The 15,094-nt window shown below is 56.0% G+C and overlaps 3 protein-coding genes across 3 annotated transcripts; all 3 read left to right on the top strand.

Annotated features, from left to right (window-relative positions):
• Window positions 1–302: 302 nt before the first annotated feature.
• On the top strand, window positions 303–4,225 carry NMD2 (mRNA decay protein; the record flags this gene model as incomplete). The annotated part of the gene is made up of 9 exons (XM_071064423.1): window positions 303–321; window positions 387–431; window positions 489–2,527; window positions 2,578–2,869; window positions 2,920–3,362; window positions 3,426–3,731; window positions 3,786–3,924; window positions 3,982–4,090; window positions 4,150–4,225. The coding sequence occupies 9 exons, from the start codon at window positions 303–305 to the stop codon at window positions 4,223–4,225; spliced, it is 3,468 nt and encodes a 1,155-aa protein (XP_070920524.1).
• A 2,945-nt stretch (window positions 4,226–7,170) lies between these two features.
• On the top strand, window positions 7,171–9,837 carry MFIFM68171_09005 (chitin synthase; the record flags this gene model as incomplete). Its single annotated transcript, XM_071064424.1, has 3 exons — window positions 7,171–7,209; window positions 7,276–7,442; window positions 7,497–9,837. 3 exons carry the CDS (start codon window positions 7,171–7,173, stop codon window positions 9,835–9,837), a joined length of 2,547 nt encoding a protein of 848 aa, XP_070920525.1.
• A 1,380-nt stretch (window positions 9,838–11,217) lies between these two features.
• On the top strand, window positions 11,218–13,874 carry SSE1 (adenyl-nucleotide exchange factor sse1; the record flags this gene model as incomplete). Its single annotated transcript, XM_071064425.1, has 6 exons — window positions 11,218–11,230; window positions 11,296–11,357; window positions 11,459–11,490; window positions 11,558–13,010; window positions 13,065–13,514; window positions 13,575–13,874. 6 exons carry the CDS (start codon window positions 11,218–11,220, stop codon window positions 13,872–13,874), a joined length of 2,310 nt encoding a protein of 769 aa, XP_070920526.1.
• Between the last annotated feature and the right edge of the window lie 1,220 nt (window positions 13,875–15,094).

Genomic DNA, 15,094 nt, shown 5'->3' on the forward strand with positions numbered 1-15,094 from the left:
GTTTGAATCCACCAAAACTTATCATTTATCGATTCCGTCACCAAACCGGCATAGAGTTTCGTCCCCGGAAAAAGCTCTTCCCACCAGCATCGAACAGCGCAATCTCTGGCCTTCTACTCTTGTCAGAGTTCTCTCGACCCCGAGTGCCTCTAGAGGCTGCCCGTCCAGATCACGTCACCGATGCCTACCATTGCTGATGGGGATTGCCGCTTCCGATTCCTCAACCCTTAGCATTTCGAACTCCGAATGCACGGCCGCTGTGAATCCTTTCGCAATTGCACACATCAAGCCAACGGCCTGCCATGGATCGCGCAAGACGGCGTATGTTTCGGGGGGTTGCACGGGGTCGGTTCCGGTCCGGCTAGCTAACGTCTGTCCTGCACCAGATGAGCTGCGCGACTTGAACCAGAGGGCCTGGGATGGGGAGAAAGGTGAGAGCGCAGGCTGCTTAGGGCGTGCCGGCAGTTGCTAAATCTCCTCGGTAACAGACCTCTTTCCGGTGGCCAAGTCCCTCGACTCGACCATGAAGAAGAACACCGCCTTCATAAAGCGCCTGCGAACCGCCATATCCCCCGCAACCCTAAACACGTTCCTCCAAGAGATCAGGACCGTGAGCTTGTCCAAATATCTCTCCGAGATTGTCTCTGCCTGCCATGAAGGGCTATGCAAGCTCAAGTCCCCTGGGGAAATCGAGGCTGGTGTGGAAATTGTCAGTGCTCTGCACCAGCGCTTCGGGCCTGCGGAGTTCACGTCGTTCCTCGGGTGGCACCTGGGCAAGGCGATGGCCACGCCGGACAAGAGCGTGCTCAAGACGCTTACACCCGAAGCGCGGGAGAAGGAGGAAAAAGATCGCTTGACCCGGCAACGGGTCCTCCTCCGAGTGGTGACAGAGCTCTGGCTCGTTGGCGTCCTGCGCACCCTCGACGACATCAAGCGCCCCGACGATGCCACAAATGGAACGGCCGGAAAGCCGGCAGAACTCAGGTCTCGGTCGTCTGGAAAAGGTGGCGGCGCCGAGCCATTCCCGCTGGAAGTATTGAAGGACCTCCTAGGTCACGATCGGGAGCATGCCAACCTGCCACTGCTCGTCGTCTTTGTCAAGGCTTTCAGCTGGGATGTCCTGGGCGTCAAAGCCGCCGGATCCGAGGGCCGCAAAACGGTGGAAGAAGATGGTGCTACTAAGACCGGCGATGAAGCTGAGGATCAAGAGGACGGGTCCGCGCCTACATCGGAAGATCCTCCTTTCACCTCCCCCGAACTGCAGGAGCGCTTCAGGAACGTGTTGAAGCGTTACTTTGAGGATGTCAAGGGCCACCTCATCCGTGATCAGAAAGCCATCTACAACCAGTCGCGCAAAAACGCCGAGGCCTACGTCAAATCCGGAGAAGTGTTCGAGGACCGCCAGGCCAACTTCGAAAAACAGGTCAAGGCCCAGGAGCGCCTGGTCGCCAACGCCCAGGTCATTGCAGACGTCATTGGAGCCGAGATGCCAGACTTGAAAGACAGCGAAGACCCTTCTGCTAGCGCCAACAGTTCGATCGGCATCGTCAAAGCTGGTGAATATCTGCGTGGCCAAGGAGACGGCTCTGGTGTCTGGGAGGACGAAGAGGAGCGTCGCTTCTACGAAAACCTCGTCGATCTCCGTGGCAAGGTTCCTGGAATCCTTCTCGAAGAGGTGAAAAAGAAAAAGCCCGATGCCGATGAGCAAGTGGGCAAGAGGGTTGACTCTGCCGAAGTCGCCGAGACGCCGAGCGCCGCCGAGAGTGTTCCCGACGACCAGTCCGTCGCGATCGCAAACAAGTCAATCGGGGCCCAGGTTGACCTTCTCCTGGCCCGGCTCCCAGATCTCACGACAAAGGAGGCAATTGACCAGACAGCCATCGACTTCTGTTATGTTAATTCAAAGGCCTCAAGAAACCGGCTTATCAAGGCGTTAACAGACGTTCCCAAGGGCCGCGGTGATCTCCTCCCGAGCTGGGCGAGGCTCGTTGCCACGCTGGGTCAATATATGTCCGACATCCCCAAAGGACTGGTGGAATACCTTGATGCCGAGTTCCGCAGTTTACAACGGCGCAAGGAAAAGGAATTCCTAGGCCAGGTGAGGCTTAGCAACATCCGCTACCTTGCTGAGCTCACCAAATTTGGCATCGTCCCCGAGCATGTCGTCTTCCACTGCCTCAAGGTCAGCCTTGATGATTTCTCGCGGATGAATATCGAGATCATCTGCAATCTCCTAGAGAACTGCGGCCGTTACCTCCTTCGCAACCCCGAGACATCGCCTCGCATGGCATCTTTCTTGGAAACACTCCAGCGCAAGAAGTCCGTGCAGCATATCGGACAAGCCGAGAGAATGCTGATTGAGAATGCCGTGTACTACGTCGACCCTCCACAGCGCCCAGCGATTCAGCAAAAGGAGAGAACGCCCATGGAGCTCTTCATCCGGAAACTAGTCTACGCGGATCTGTCCAAGCGGAACTACAGCAAGATTCTCAGGCAAATTCGCCGACTTCACTGGGAGGAGAAAGAGGTACCTTGCCACCGCTCTCCCTTCGCTATCCGACTAACACTTTTGCGTAGGTTGTCGCAGTTTTGCACAAGGTCTTCTCCAAGCCTGGAAAGATCAAATACGGCAACATCCATCTCCTTGCCATCCTGTTGAGCGCCATCTACAGGTACCACACTGACTTTGTCATCGGCGTCGTCGACTCAGTGATCGAGTCTATTGCCTTCGGCCTCGAGCAGAATGATTTCAAGTTCAACCAGCGCAGAGTCGCCGAGGTCAAGTACTTGGGGGAGCTCTACAACTACAGAATGCTGGAACACCCTGTGATCTTCGATGTAATGTACAAGATCATGACGTTTGGTCATGGTAGGGCGCCTATTCCTAGCACACGCACTTCTGCTGACTCCTACGCTCAGGAGGCCCGCCAATTCCCGGCCGCATCAACCCGTTCGATCAACCCGACGACTTTTTCCGCATCCGCCTGATCTCCACGATCCTAGAGACTTGCGGCATGTTTTTCAACAAAGGAGCCGCGGGCAAGAAGCTGGACTACTTTCTCTCGTTCTTCCAATATTACATCCATACCAAGAACCCTTTGCCCATGGATATTGAGTTCCTCGTACAGGACATCTTTGCTCTAACGAGGCCTCAATGGAAGCTTGCGTCAAACTTGGAGGAAGCCTCCAAGGTCTTCCAGCTGGCCGTTGCCCAAGACCACAAAACTTCCGGGCTCGACAAAGGCGTGGAGCAAGACGATAGGACGAGCGCAATGTCGTCCGACGACGAGAACGGCGATGATATGCCTCTTGCAGAGCATGACGACGATGAAGAGCTCGGCTCAGAGGAGGCTGAGGCAGAGGTATGCTCCGACCCATCAGTGTTTCAACCAGAGCCAGCAACCAACTGTGTGTGGACTGTGCAGGAATCCGAGCAGAATCCGTCGTACCACAACAGCGAGTCTGAGGAGGAGGCGATTGTAGTTACCAGGGAGGAGGAGGAGATCGACCCCGAAGATGAAGCGGACTTTGACCGTGAGTATGCCAAGATCATGGCTGAGAGCTTTGAGACACGCAAGTTCGAGCGCAAGCAACAATTCGACATCCCGCTTCCAGTGAGACCCAAGAACCGCGAACTAGCCAGTGGCAGCGAAACTGCCGAGAGCGGAACGGGCACTCCGGGCGGAACGATGGCCTTCTCGCTGCTCACGAAGAGGGGGAATCGCCAGCAGGTAAGTGCTGTGCGGTTCTTCTCGCACTTTTCTGCTGTAGCTGATGCATTGCAGACCCGAACGGTCGAATTACCTTCGGACTCGACCTTTGCTGTTGCCATGATCAACCAGCGGCAGGCAGCGAAGGAGGAGCAGCAGCGCATCAAGAATCTCGTGCTAAACCTTGATCTCCGTGAGAACGAGGAAAATGACGGTGAAGAAGTCTTAGTCCCCCACGGACACAACACCCGTATTCATTCTCTCTCTGCAGGACACGAAAAACCCGCTTCCCACCATCACCACAATCGTCCTGATAATCGGTCGGGCAAAGAGCGCAGTGGACAGCGCGTCCGAAAGCTCCAACTCAGCGACGTTGACTGGTATGGAAACCCTAGCAAACATTCCCCTCCGGACCAAGTGCCCTTCGCGGCTCGCGCAGTCCCAAATGGCCCAGACGTACCGAGAAAACGCAACAGGTCGCTGGATGGATGGATGCCAGAGAAGAGCATGACTAGCAATCATCGCATGCACTCTACTTCAGGCAAACACCGCGGCCGTTATTTGGGAGAATGACAGTATTTAAGCAAGCACAACGGTTAGGCGACGTTTCTGACATGACCGTGTTTGGCGGGTATATGATAGGACTTGACGCGATGCAGTTCGGCCACGCATTCGATCACATTTAATTATGCTATCAGTACGACTATGAGCTCTTCCGCTACCAAATAGCGCTCCCGGTCTTGCATAGATAGACGCGGCCATTGGCAGGGGTGGTAGCCGGTCTCTCAGCCCAGAGATACTGAGCACGTGTCGACGCCCGATCGATCTCGACGGCTTTGCTGGAGCCCACCTCGTGGCTTGAGCTACTCTATCAAGTCCAGACGCCGATGTGCCGTCGGAAGAGGGTTGCGATCAAGCATATGGATGGTGGTCATTGGCGCACATCCGATGGGTCGGCCACGATTAGTGAGGACGATGGAGGATCGCAGGCAAGCGAGTACCGCCGGCTTAGTTTTGTGACACCCATCTCCGAAAGCGACTCGGCCGCTTCGCCGGTATTACTGATTGGCAGAGCCGCAGTCGGAACGGGGCTGCAAGCCGCGTCGGAGGGAACTTGCCTTGCTCGGTTTAACAACAAGCGCCAGCGGGAGAGGACCACTGAGCGGGTGGCTCTACCTAGGTACCTACTCTACTAGCCAAGAAGACAATGAGCGTGATAATAGCGTGCGATACACAGCAGATTGCAGAATTTTTGCCATGATTCTTTCCCACCTTGCCATGTCTGATAGGTTCTTCTTACCCGGTCCTGCTGATGTTGTGTGACAGGTCGGCGAGATTCACTAATGGGCCGAGGAAGAAAGCCATTCGAGCGGAAAATGGCATGCTGGACCCAACCAGCCAGCTCATTTCCGTTGCGAGGTTCCGCTGACCCGTCTGCCTCGGTGGAGGTTATTGCGAGTTCGTTTGTATTATATCCCGCAGGGGATGACGAATCCATCGGAAGCGGAATGCCCCTTTCGTTCCGCTGGATATGCCTGGCCCATTCCATAACCTACCCGGAAAGGTGAGTTAGTTCGGTCGCTCTCTTAGTATCTACCATAGTAACAGTCCAGGGGTAGGTGTGATTCGCAGCGGAAGAGCTCTCGGCGATCTCCCCAACCCTCTTCTTCCCATACCCCATCCCCCACCCCCCGCGTCAATGTTACTTCCCGTTGCAGCAATTGCCGCCCCCACAAAGTCGACCTCCAACCCACAACAGCGGCTGGCCCCTCCCGTTCCAAGACTTGTGGCGGGCTCGGCAGATCTTGTTTCTTCCTCGTCTTTGCCTGGGCAAATGGGACGAGATGAATTTCAAAGTGGGAGGTTGCCGGCATCCGAGAATCAATAATCCATCCATCTTTCTCTCGACAAGACTTGTACCACTTAGTATACTTGGCTTGTCCTTGCTGCATACACGGAGGCGGCGATCTCGTCTCCCCCCCCCACCCCCCCCCCCCCCTTTTTTTTTCTCTTTGTTTGTTTTCTCTGTCCGGTCGACGAATGACGCGGTAATGCATCTGAGGTGGTGGTGTTGCAGTACGACGTCCCGGGATTTTCTGTCGCCAATTCCTTCCCTTTTGGCTTTCTTCTGGCCTCTGCCTCGGTTCCTGCAGCGCTACCTGAATGAAAGCTACCCTCGGATTTTCAGCTTATGGCCTGTTTAATCTATCCTACCAATCCCGCCCGTCATGTGTTGGTTGCTTAGGAGCGCAGGTACCTTAGGTTTGTCGCACTACAGTATGCACAGCCTTGCTCGAGGCGTCGTTCTCTCTGAGTCTCGGTGAGACCTGCGCTCTTGTCTATTTCATCTCGTTTCTCTGGACGAGCAGTTACCAGCAAGTGCTCTGGGTTTCCGTATCTCTGGAAGGCATGATTCGTCTCATGTCTCTGCTGCTTTTACCGGGAAAATCTTCCAGAACGTTCATGCTTCACTGCGTTTCAGCCGGTCTTCCAAGGACGTCGGTGAGAATGGAGGAGGGATCGGTAGGAAGGTGGTACTCATGCTTTGAGTTTTCTCTGCTGTTGCGGTCTAGAATCTGACTACATCTTGCCAATTGGCGCGTGTTGTCTAGACCATCCGGTCAGTTCCTCTGAGCCGTGCCCAAGCCCATCCATCGATGTCACCCCTCCAGTGGTGAGTGTACATACAGCACCTGGGCCAGAACAGTCTTGAGTTCAGCTACACGGCTTCGAGTGCAACTGCATCTACATCTGCCTTGCCGTTCTGCGCAGATCTGGGGGAAAAAAAAAGAAGATCAGTATGGGCCAGTGGGCATTCGTTGCCTCGAAAAGAGACGCCGGCTAAAAGTACTTCATTTGCAGATATTGTCCTTCCCGCTGGCCCACCGTCTTACTTCCAATACACCTGCTTGCTCATTTCCCTTGGTCAAATGCCGCCAATTCTTGAATGATCAGCGCTGTCGTGGCCATGGCTGCGGGTCTGGGTGTTGAGCGTGTGCTTGAGGTCAAGGTGACTCTCGAGCTTCCCCGGTTTACATTGTCCCGGATCTCCTTTTATTCCTCGTCATCCCGTCCGGCAGCCATGGGCACATCAGAACCAGCAGCTAACGGACCTCTGACGGCTCTCGCCCACGGCTCGGGCGCGCGCGCAGCACGCCACATTCCCTGAATAGAAAAATACGGAAGTGGGACTGTTTTTCAAAAGCGTCGGCTTCCCGCTACCCAGGACTTGGAAGTCGGCCGGACGTGGCCCTGCAAGTAACCGTTCGCTTGTGCAGCCTCCCGTCGGCCGCCCATTCACCGCGCGCTGGCCAACTCGGAGAGCTGCCACGACGCCGCCTCGGCTTTGCTTGGCTCCTGGGCATTTGATTGTCTATATTCTCCATCTTTCACCCCATCACGGTTCTGGGCACACAGGCAGCTTACTCGGGCATCATTCTTCGTCGGCCTCACCTTCGATATGGCGGATGATATTAGGGAAACATGGCCGCTCAACAACGTAAGCCATGCTGCTGCTTCTGAACTCCTTTATGAGTGCAAGACGGGCTGATCGAGCTCCCTGCAGATTATCTACACCGCCATAGTGGGCGCGGTGATGATTGCTGCTTTCCTTGAATGGTTCCTATGGATAGCGGCCTTTCTTTACTGCCTCTGGAAGGTTTTTGTCAAAGCAGAACACTGGACAGTCCGGCTCCTAGCTGTAATCGTGGGGGTCGCCTTCGCGTTGCTCAGGTATTGCACCCTCCTCAACATTCCAGAGTCACCGCTGAACCGTCATTCTTGCAGGTTCATATTCCTGCCCATCATGATTGTGACTTTGCCACTCCCTAGCGAGATCGCGCGGATATGGCCGCCGGCTATGGTCAGCGTCCTCCAGTGGTTTGCTTTCTGGAGCTTTGCTGGCCTCCTGACGGTTCCTTGGCTCTTTTGCATTTACCAAATCGTCACGCACCACCTCGGAAGAACGAAGCGTATCAAGCAAGTTCTTGACGAGGTATCGGCCCCTAAAGTTGTCATCGTCATGCCCTGCTACAAGGAGGAGCCCGATGTCCTCGTCACGGCGGTGAACTCTGTCGTCGACTGTGATTACCCGCCTTCGTGCATCCACGTCTTCCTCTCATTCGACGGCGACCAGGAAGATGAACTGTATCTCAATACCATCGAAAAGCTCGGCGTCCCTTTGACGCTCGAATCGTACCCTAAAAGCATCGACGTGACGTACAAGGCGGCTAGGATCACCGTCTCGCGGTTCCCTCACGGCGGGAAGAGGCACTGCCAAAAACAGACCTTCAAGCTTATCGACAAGGTCTACCACGAGTACCTCAAGAGAAACGACAACCTCTTCATCCTCTTCATCGACTCAGACTGTATCCTGGACAGGGTCTGTCTGCAGAACTTTGTCTACGACATGGAACTGAGCCCAGGCAACCGGAGAGACATGCTAGCCATGACGGGCGTCATTACGTCGACGACCAGGAAGCACAGCCTCATCACACTCCTCCAAGACATGGAGTACATCCACGGCCAGCTGTTTGAGCGGACGGTAGAGTCGGGCTGCGGGGCCGTCACTTGCCTCCCGGGTGCTCTCACCATGCTACGGTTCTCGGCGTTTCGGCGCATGGCCAAGTACTACTTTGCCGACAAGGCGGAGCAGTGTGAGGACCTCTTCGACTTCGCCAAGAGCCATCTGGGCGAGGACCGGTGGCTGACGCACCTGTTCATGATCGGTGCGAAGAAGCGGTACCAGATCCAGATGTGCACCTCGGCCTTCTGCAAGACCGAGGCGGTCCAGACAATGCGGTCGCTCATCAAGCAGCGCCGTCGGTGGTTCCTCGGCTTCATCACCAACGAGGTCTGCATGCTGACGGATTGGCGGCTCTGGAAGCGGTACCCGATCCTCGTTCTAGTCAGATTCATGCAGAATACGATCCGCACGACGGCGCTGCTCTTCTTCATCATGGTCCTGGCGCTGCTCACGACGTCTAAGAGGGTTGACGAGCTACCCGTGGGCTTCATCGCCATCTCGCTGGGCCTCAACTGGCTGCTGATGATCTACTTTGGGGCGAAGCTGAGGAGATTCAAGATCTGGCTCTACCCCATGATGTTTGTGCTCAACCCCTTCTTCAACTGGTATTACATGGTGTATGGCATCTTCACCGCAGGTCAGCGGACCTGGGGCGGCCCCCGCGCAGACGCCGCAGCCGCTGACTCGCACACGACTGCCCAGGAGGCGATCGAGCAGGCTGAGAAGACGGGAGACGACCTCAACATTGTGCCCGAGTCCTTCATCCCTGCAGCACAAGAACGGAAGGAGCTGTCACGTGCTGTTAAGGAGAACAACAAGAAGAGCGGCGGTGGAGTGAGCAGATCCAGGGGTATCCTGCAGCCTCCCGACAGGGTGGTGGGCAAGTTTGCTGCGCCGGAACGGACGCCCAGCGGCTGGTACCAGCACCCAGACGACTCGGTGGCGAGCATCGGGGTCCTCCAGGCGGCGTTCCATCCCAACGGAGCCGAGAGGACGGCACAGCGCCGGGACTCGTTCGACAGCACCTTTTCCGCGCACACGGGGAACATGTCAGTGTACATGCCGCAGCGGGTCGAAAGCATCATGGGCGAGGAGGACCGGCGCAAGTACGAGCTCGCGCAGGCCAGCCAGCTGAGCCAGTTTATGAGCAACTCGCGCATCTTCCAGGGGCCGCCGCCGGGGCAGGTGTACGAGGTGCCCGAGTCGGAGCTGCGGCGGGCGGGCTTCCGAGACTCGACGGACGCCCTACCCACCTCGACTCCGACCCCACCTCCAACAACCAGCCGGCCGCCACACGTGAGACTCGCGAGCAGCGAAAGCGCTGGCTCCCATGGAAGCGCGGCCCAGCTCGAGCAGTCCGGTGGACACGATACGGCCTCGGCTGATCCGTACACGGCTGCTGCGCGGCAACCGCCGCTCGTATCGCCGCCAGCGAGCACGGGCGGCCGGACGGAGAGAAGCCCGCTTGGCCGAGCGAGCTGGATGCGGCCTTCGATGATGGATGAGGTAGAGTTGGAGATTGGCGAGTCCCATGCGAGCCCGGGCGATAGCCGGAGCCCTTCCCCGAAGCCTGGCCGGAGCACGAGGACAGAACGCCGATAGTTGCGAGCTGGCTGGGGGTCAAGTCAGGGCGGCGACGCAGAGACGAACAGATTTCCTGGGAGCGAATGGGCGGATGGAGTCGAGGTCCCCCCGCGGGCGGAAGAACTGTCCAGGATCGAGACAAGATCAATATACCTAGAGGGGGAAAGGGAGGTTTCGAGATGCATCTGGAAACGTTGGCGAGTGTGACGGTATTCTTGTAAGTCTATACATGTACGATACTCCGCATATTGTAGTCGGGATCAGACCAAACCTGCCACTTACGATGCTCTGCGATGCCCGCATGCCACTGGGGACCCGACATGGCCCTGCGGAGGACCTTTTCGGCCGGGCTTTACGTGTGTATTGGGCCCGACATTCCCGCCCGTGGGTCTCAAAAGGCTAGGCATGACAAACAAGTACTTGAACCTACCGTTTCCGGCGCTCGAAATCCTCGGGAATTAACGCCCATTCCTGCGTTGGGCATCCATGGCGGTCTGATAGCAAATCAAACAAATCCCGTACATGGCAATCAGCTAAACACCGATTCGAGAGAATGCCTTAGCCAGCTTTGCATCGCTGTCTGCCCTTGTTCCCTCACATGGCGGGGCAAAGATGAAAATGCGGAGGGGCAGGGCGGTGTGTCGTCGGGTCTTCGCCTTGACAGCCAGTGGCCAAGGTGGGGTGATAGGCATACACAGGGGGTATAGGCGGCAATGGTCTTATCGGCTTATCGCAACGAGTTGCCCCTCGATTACGTGGGGCTTGGCGGGAGTGAACTTCATGATGAGAAGAAAACAGACTGAATTGAGTTTTTGCCAGCAAGGAATGAATTTTTGTAATCACGGGCAATGGAGGTACCTGCCTGGAGCGCCAGGCCGGTGGCCTCGCAGCCTAATGGTATCACGCATTGCCTTGCCACAGCCTGGGGGCAGAGGAGATGAAAGCGCGGGGCCAATCGAGAAGCTTCTCCTGACTTCTGGGCCGCTTGGCTTTGCGGGAGACACCGTGGCGTGGCTTCAATGACGGCCCCATCAGGCCTTTAGGAGGGGGGGAGCCTACCCTCTGTGTGTGTGTCAGAAGTCGGGCACTTCAGGTTTGATTTTTTTTTTTTATTTTTTTATTTTTTTTTTCGGGCCCTGCCTGCCAACCGGACTTGTTTCTACACATTCCACTCTGCGAAGACGACTATCTGATTTTGCGCGCGATCTACCCACTGCCAGACTTCGCATCTGAGCAGACAACGAAACTCACGCCGTTGCCGATTCTCGATCCTAGCTGGTGAGCATTATACCACACCTGCTACTAGCCTGTTACTACCGAGTTTAGCGTTGTGCTCGTTCAACTTTGTTTACACAACCGACTGCTTCCTCTAGTGCCCCTCACTTCCCACAGCCCAACATGAGTGTTGTCGGTAAGTTGCGATTCTGAGCGCCGTGCGAAGAAACCATGGTGCTGACCCTGCCTCGTGTGCTCCAGGTGTCGATTTCGGTTCCCTAAACACCGTCGTCGCCGTCGCGAGGAATCGGGGTGTCGATGTGGTACGTCAAAAACCGCCCCGCCACCAGTGCTACGTGAAGAAAAGATAGCTTGGTGATGTCGTGGAAGCGAGTGCGCATGCTGATTCGGCTCCGTCGTACAGATCACCAACGAGGTTTCCAACAGGGCGACTCCGTAAGTTCTCGCTTTGTCCAGCACTGGCTTCCCCAGCCTTGTCGACAGGCGCCTAACCCACTAGCAGGTCCCTTGTTGGCTTCGGGCCCAAGTCCCGTTATCTCGGCGAGGCTGCCAAGACGCAAGAAATCTCGAACCTCAAGAACACCGTCGGCTGCCTAAAGCGCCTCGTCGGACGGTCGCTCAAGGATCCCGAGATGCAGATAGAGCAGGAGTTCATCTCTGCCCCGCTGGTCGACATCGATGGCAAGGTTGGCGTCGAGGTCTCGTACCTGGGCAAGAAGGAGCAGTTCACAGCTACGCAGCTCGTGGCCATGTTGCTCAGCAAGATCAAGCAGACCACCGCAAATGAGATTAAGCTTCCCGTGTCGGATATGGTCATGAGCGTGCCTGCTTGGTTCACCGACGTCCAGCGCCGCGCCCTCATTGACGCCACCGAGATCGCTGGCCTCAAGCTCCTCCGTCTCATCAACGACAACACTGCCGCCGCTCTGGGCTACGGCATCACCAAGCTGGACCTCCCGGCGGCTGACGAGAAGCCCCGCCGTGTCGCCTTTGTCGATATCGGCTACAGCGACTACACCTGCTCCATTGTCGAGTTTAGGAAAGGCGAGCTAGCCGTCAAGGGCACCGCCTTCGACCGCCACTTCGGCGGCCGGAATTTCGACCGGGCCCTTGTCGACCACCTGGCCAAGGAGTTCCACGGCAAGTACAAGATCGACATCTTCAGCAATCCCAAGGCGCTCACCCGCGTCTTCGCCGCCGCCGAGAAGGTCAAGAAGGTCCTGTCTGCGAATCAGCAGGCGCCCCTGAACATCGAGTCGCTCATGAACGACATCGATGTGCGTGCCATGATCACGCGTCAGGAATTCGAGGCCATGGTTGAGCCCTTGCTTAACCGTGTCCACATCCCGCTCGAGCAGGCTCTTGCCGACGCCAAGCTGACCAAGGAGGACATCGACATTGTCGAGATCGTTGGTGGCGGCAGCCGTGTCCCCTCCGTCAAGGAGCGCGTCAGCGCCTTCTTCGGCAAGCCCCTCTCGTTCACGCTGAACCAAGACGAGGCAATTGCCCGTGGTTGTGCGTTTAGCTGCGCTATCCTCTCCCCCGTCTTCAAGGTCCGCGACTTCGCCGTCCAAGACGTCATCAGCTATCCCATCGAGTTCTGCTGGGACAAGGATGCTGAGATCCCCGACGAGGACACCAGCCTAACTGTCTTCAACAAGGGCAACGTGATGCCCTCGACGAAGATTCTCACCTTCTACCGCAAGCAGCCCTTCGATCTGCTAGCGCGCTATACCGCCACCGCCGACCTCCCCGGCACCATCGATCCTTTCATCGGCCGCTTCTCCGTGAAGGGAGTAAAGGCGACGGGTCAGCCCGAGGACTTCATGATTTGCAAGTTGAAGGCCCGTGTCAACATCCACGGTGTCCTGAACGTCGAAAGCGGCTACTACGTCGAGGACCAGGAGGTGGAGGAGGAGATCAAGGAGGAAAACGGAGACAAGAAGGACCCTGATGTGAGTGCCCGAAACATGACTGAAAACCCCCCGCTATCGGTGGACTCTGCGCAGCTGGGAGCCGGTGAAGCCGGGGAGATGCCTTTTAGAGAGTCGAAGCGTCGCAGGACCGGTGCTGCTACGTCTAGCGATTTGGCGGACCGGCCGGATGACCACGAGATGAGAGAGAAACTAACCACTGAATCTCAACACAAGGCCATGGACACGGACGCCGCCAAGGACGACTCGAAGCCCAAGACGAGGAAGGTTAAAAAGCAAGTCCGAAAAGGCGAGCTGCCCATCTCCAGTGGCACAACGTCGCTCGACGTGCCCGCCAAGAATGCGGCCACCGAGAAGGAAGCCTCCATGGTCATGGAGGACAAGTTGGTGGCCGACACCGAGGAGAAGAAGAACGAGCTCGAGACATACATTTACGAACTCCGCAACAAGCTCGACGACCAATACGCTGACCTCGCCAGCGATGAGGAGAAGGCCAAGATCCGCGAGAAACTTGAGGCGACTGAGGTAAGCTGATTACCCGCCGGGCGGTTCTCGTACGGAGGAGGTGCTGACCAATGTAAACAGGACTGGCTCTATGACGAGGGCGACGACACGACCAAGGCCGTGTACATTGCCAAGATGGAGGAGATTCGTGCCCTGGCTGGCCCCGTCGTGCAACGCCACTTTGAGAAGATCGAGGCCGAGCGTCAGGCGGTCCTGGCAAGGATCGAGGCCGAGCGGGCTGCCAAGAGGGCGGCCGAGGAAGAGGCTCGCAAGGCTGCCGAGGCTGAAAAGTCGCAACAAGAAGGCGCCAATGGATCCAAGGACGAGGAGATGACGGATGCTGATGCCTCGTCTAAGCCCGAGGACGCCGGAGACCCGTAAAAAAGGAGGGAAAGGAAATTCACAACCCCTTTCTTTCCTCGCGCGTATAATTCAATTCTCGGGTTTCTCCGTTTTTCCCCCCAATGTCTCTCTGTGTGTATGTGGCAGGGCAAACTTTCGCAGGACAAGGGTGCGGGTGGTGGTCTTTTGATAGATGGGCCTCATAGGAATACGAAAGCGAAAGCATATATCGGGGCGTACTGCACATGTTCTGTAGGGATTCATTTTTACTGTTGTCACGAAGAAAGGTGGGAGATTACACTCATGATATGTTTTTTAAAGAGGAGATGGGTGGGGTTGGCAATGTATGTGGGATTGAAGTTCGAATGAGTATGATAAAGGAGGACGATGGCTTGCAGCGCCCATCACGGGCCTTGCTCTCTATTAGAGGAGATGAGGGGTAAAATGATTCAAGTGAAGGGTGAGCTGCACCAGTTCTGTGGTGTCTCTCTTTTCTTGCTAGTTTGCTTTTGATGCTTCAACGTTACTACATAGAAAAAAGACATTATATTCCCCGTTTGCAAAGATCCTCACCCGCTCTTTGGGCCAACATCACCCTTGGCTATAACCATGCTACTGTTACACGCTAGCCCCCCCGCTTAGGATACCTATCTATTCTCAGGACAGTTACGTACGCTCTTTCATCAGGTGCTGCTATGGGTCGGAGGCAAAGGTTGGCAGTCTCATTGACAATGTCACGAACCCACACCGTTAACCTCGATATGTTGCTTGAACGCAGAGCATACGCCGCGCGGAGGATGCAGAGTGTGAACGGATATAAACGTGAACATGGCCACAGCAACTACTACCAATCTATCAATCTATCTGATAGGGGAGAATAGGCAGCAGCAGGTAGGTCGGTTTTGCGCAACATGGCTTTTGTCGTCTTAGAAGTTAACAGGACAAAGTTGGTAATAAATCAACCAAGCGCTATCTTGATCGCCCTCAATTATACGCTCATCTGGGTCTCGGCAGCGCTCCCAGCCGATACTGGAAGCAAGGATAAGAAGAGAACGGGCATCCGCTCCTTAGGATAATCCCCGCCGTTGCTGAATAAGAAGGGAGGCTTGCTTGGTTGACGTACGGGTCTCGCAAGATCACAGACAGGAGACATACCAAGAACATGGCTGAATATGCCAAAAACCTGCAACCCCGGAGTAGCATATAACGAATGGTACAGTAGCATATAACGAATGGTACAACACTAGTAGTAACCAGCA

The sequence above is a fragment of the Madurella fahalii genome, assembly GCF_045866475.1.
Source record: "Madurella fahalii IFM 68171 DNA, scaffold_5, whole genome shotgun sequence".
In the NCBI taxonomy this organism is placed as follows: domain Eukaryota; kingdom Fungi; phylum Ascomycota; class Sordariomycetes; order Sordariales; genus Madurella; species Madurella fahalii.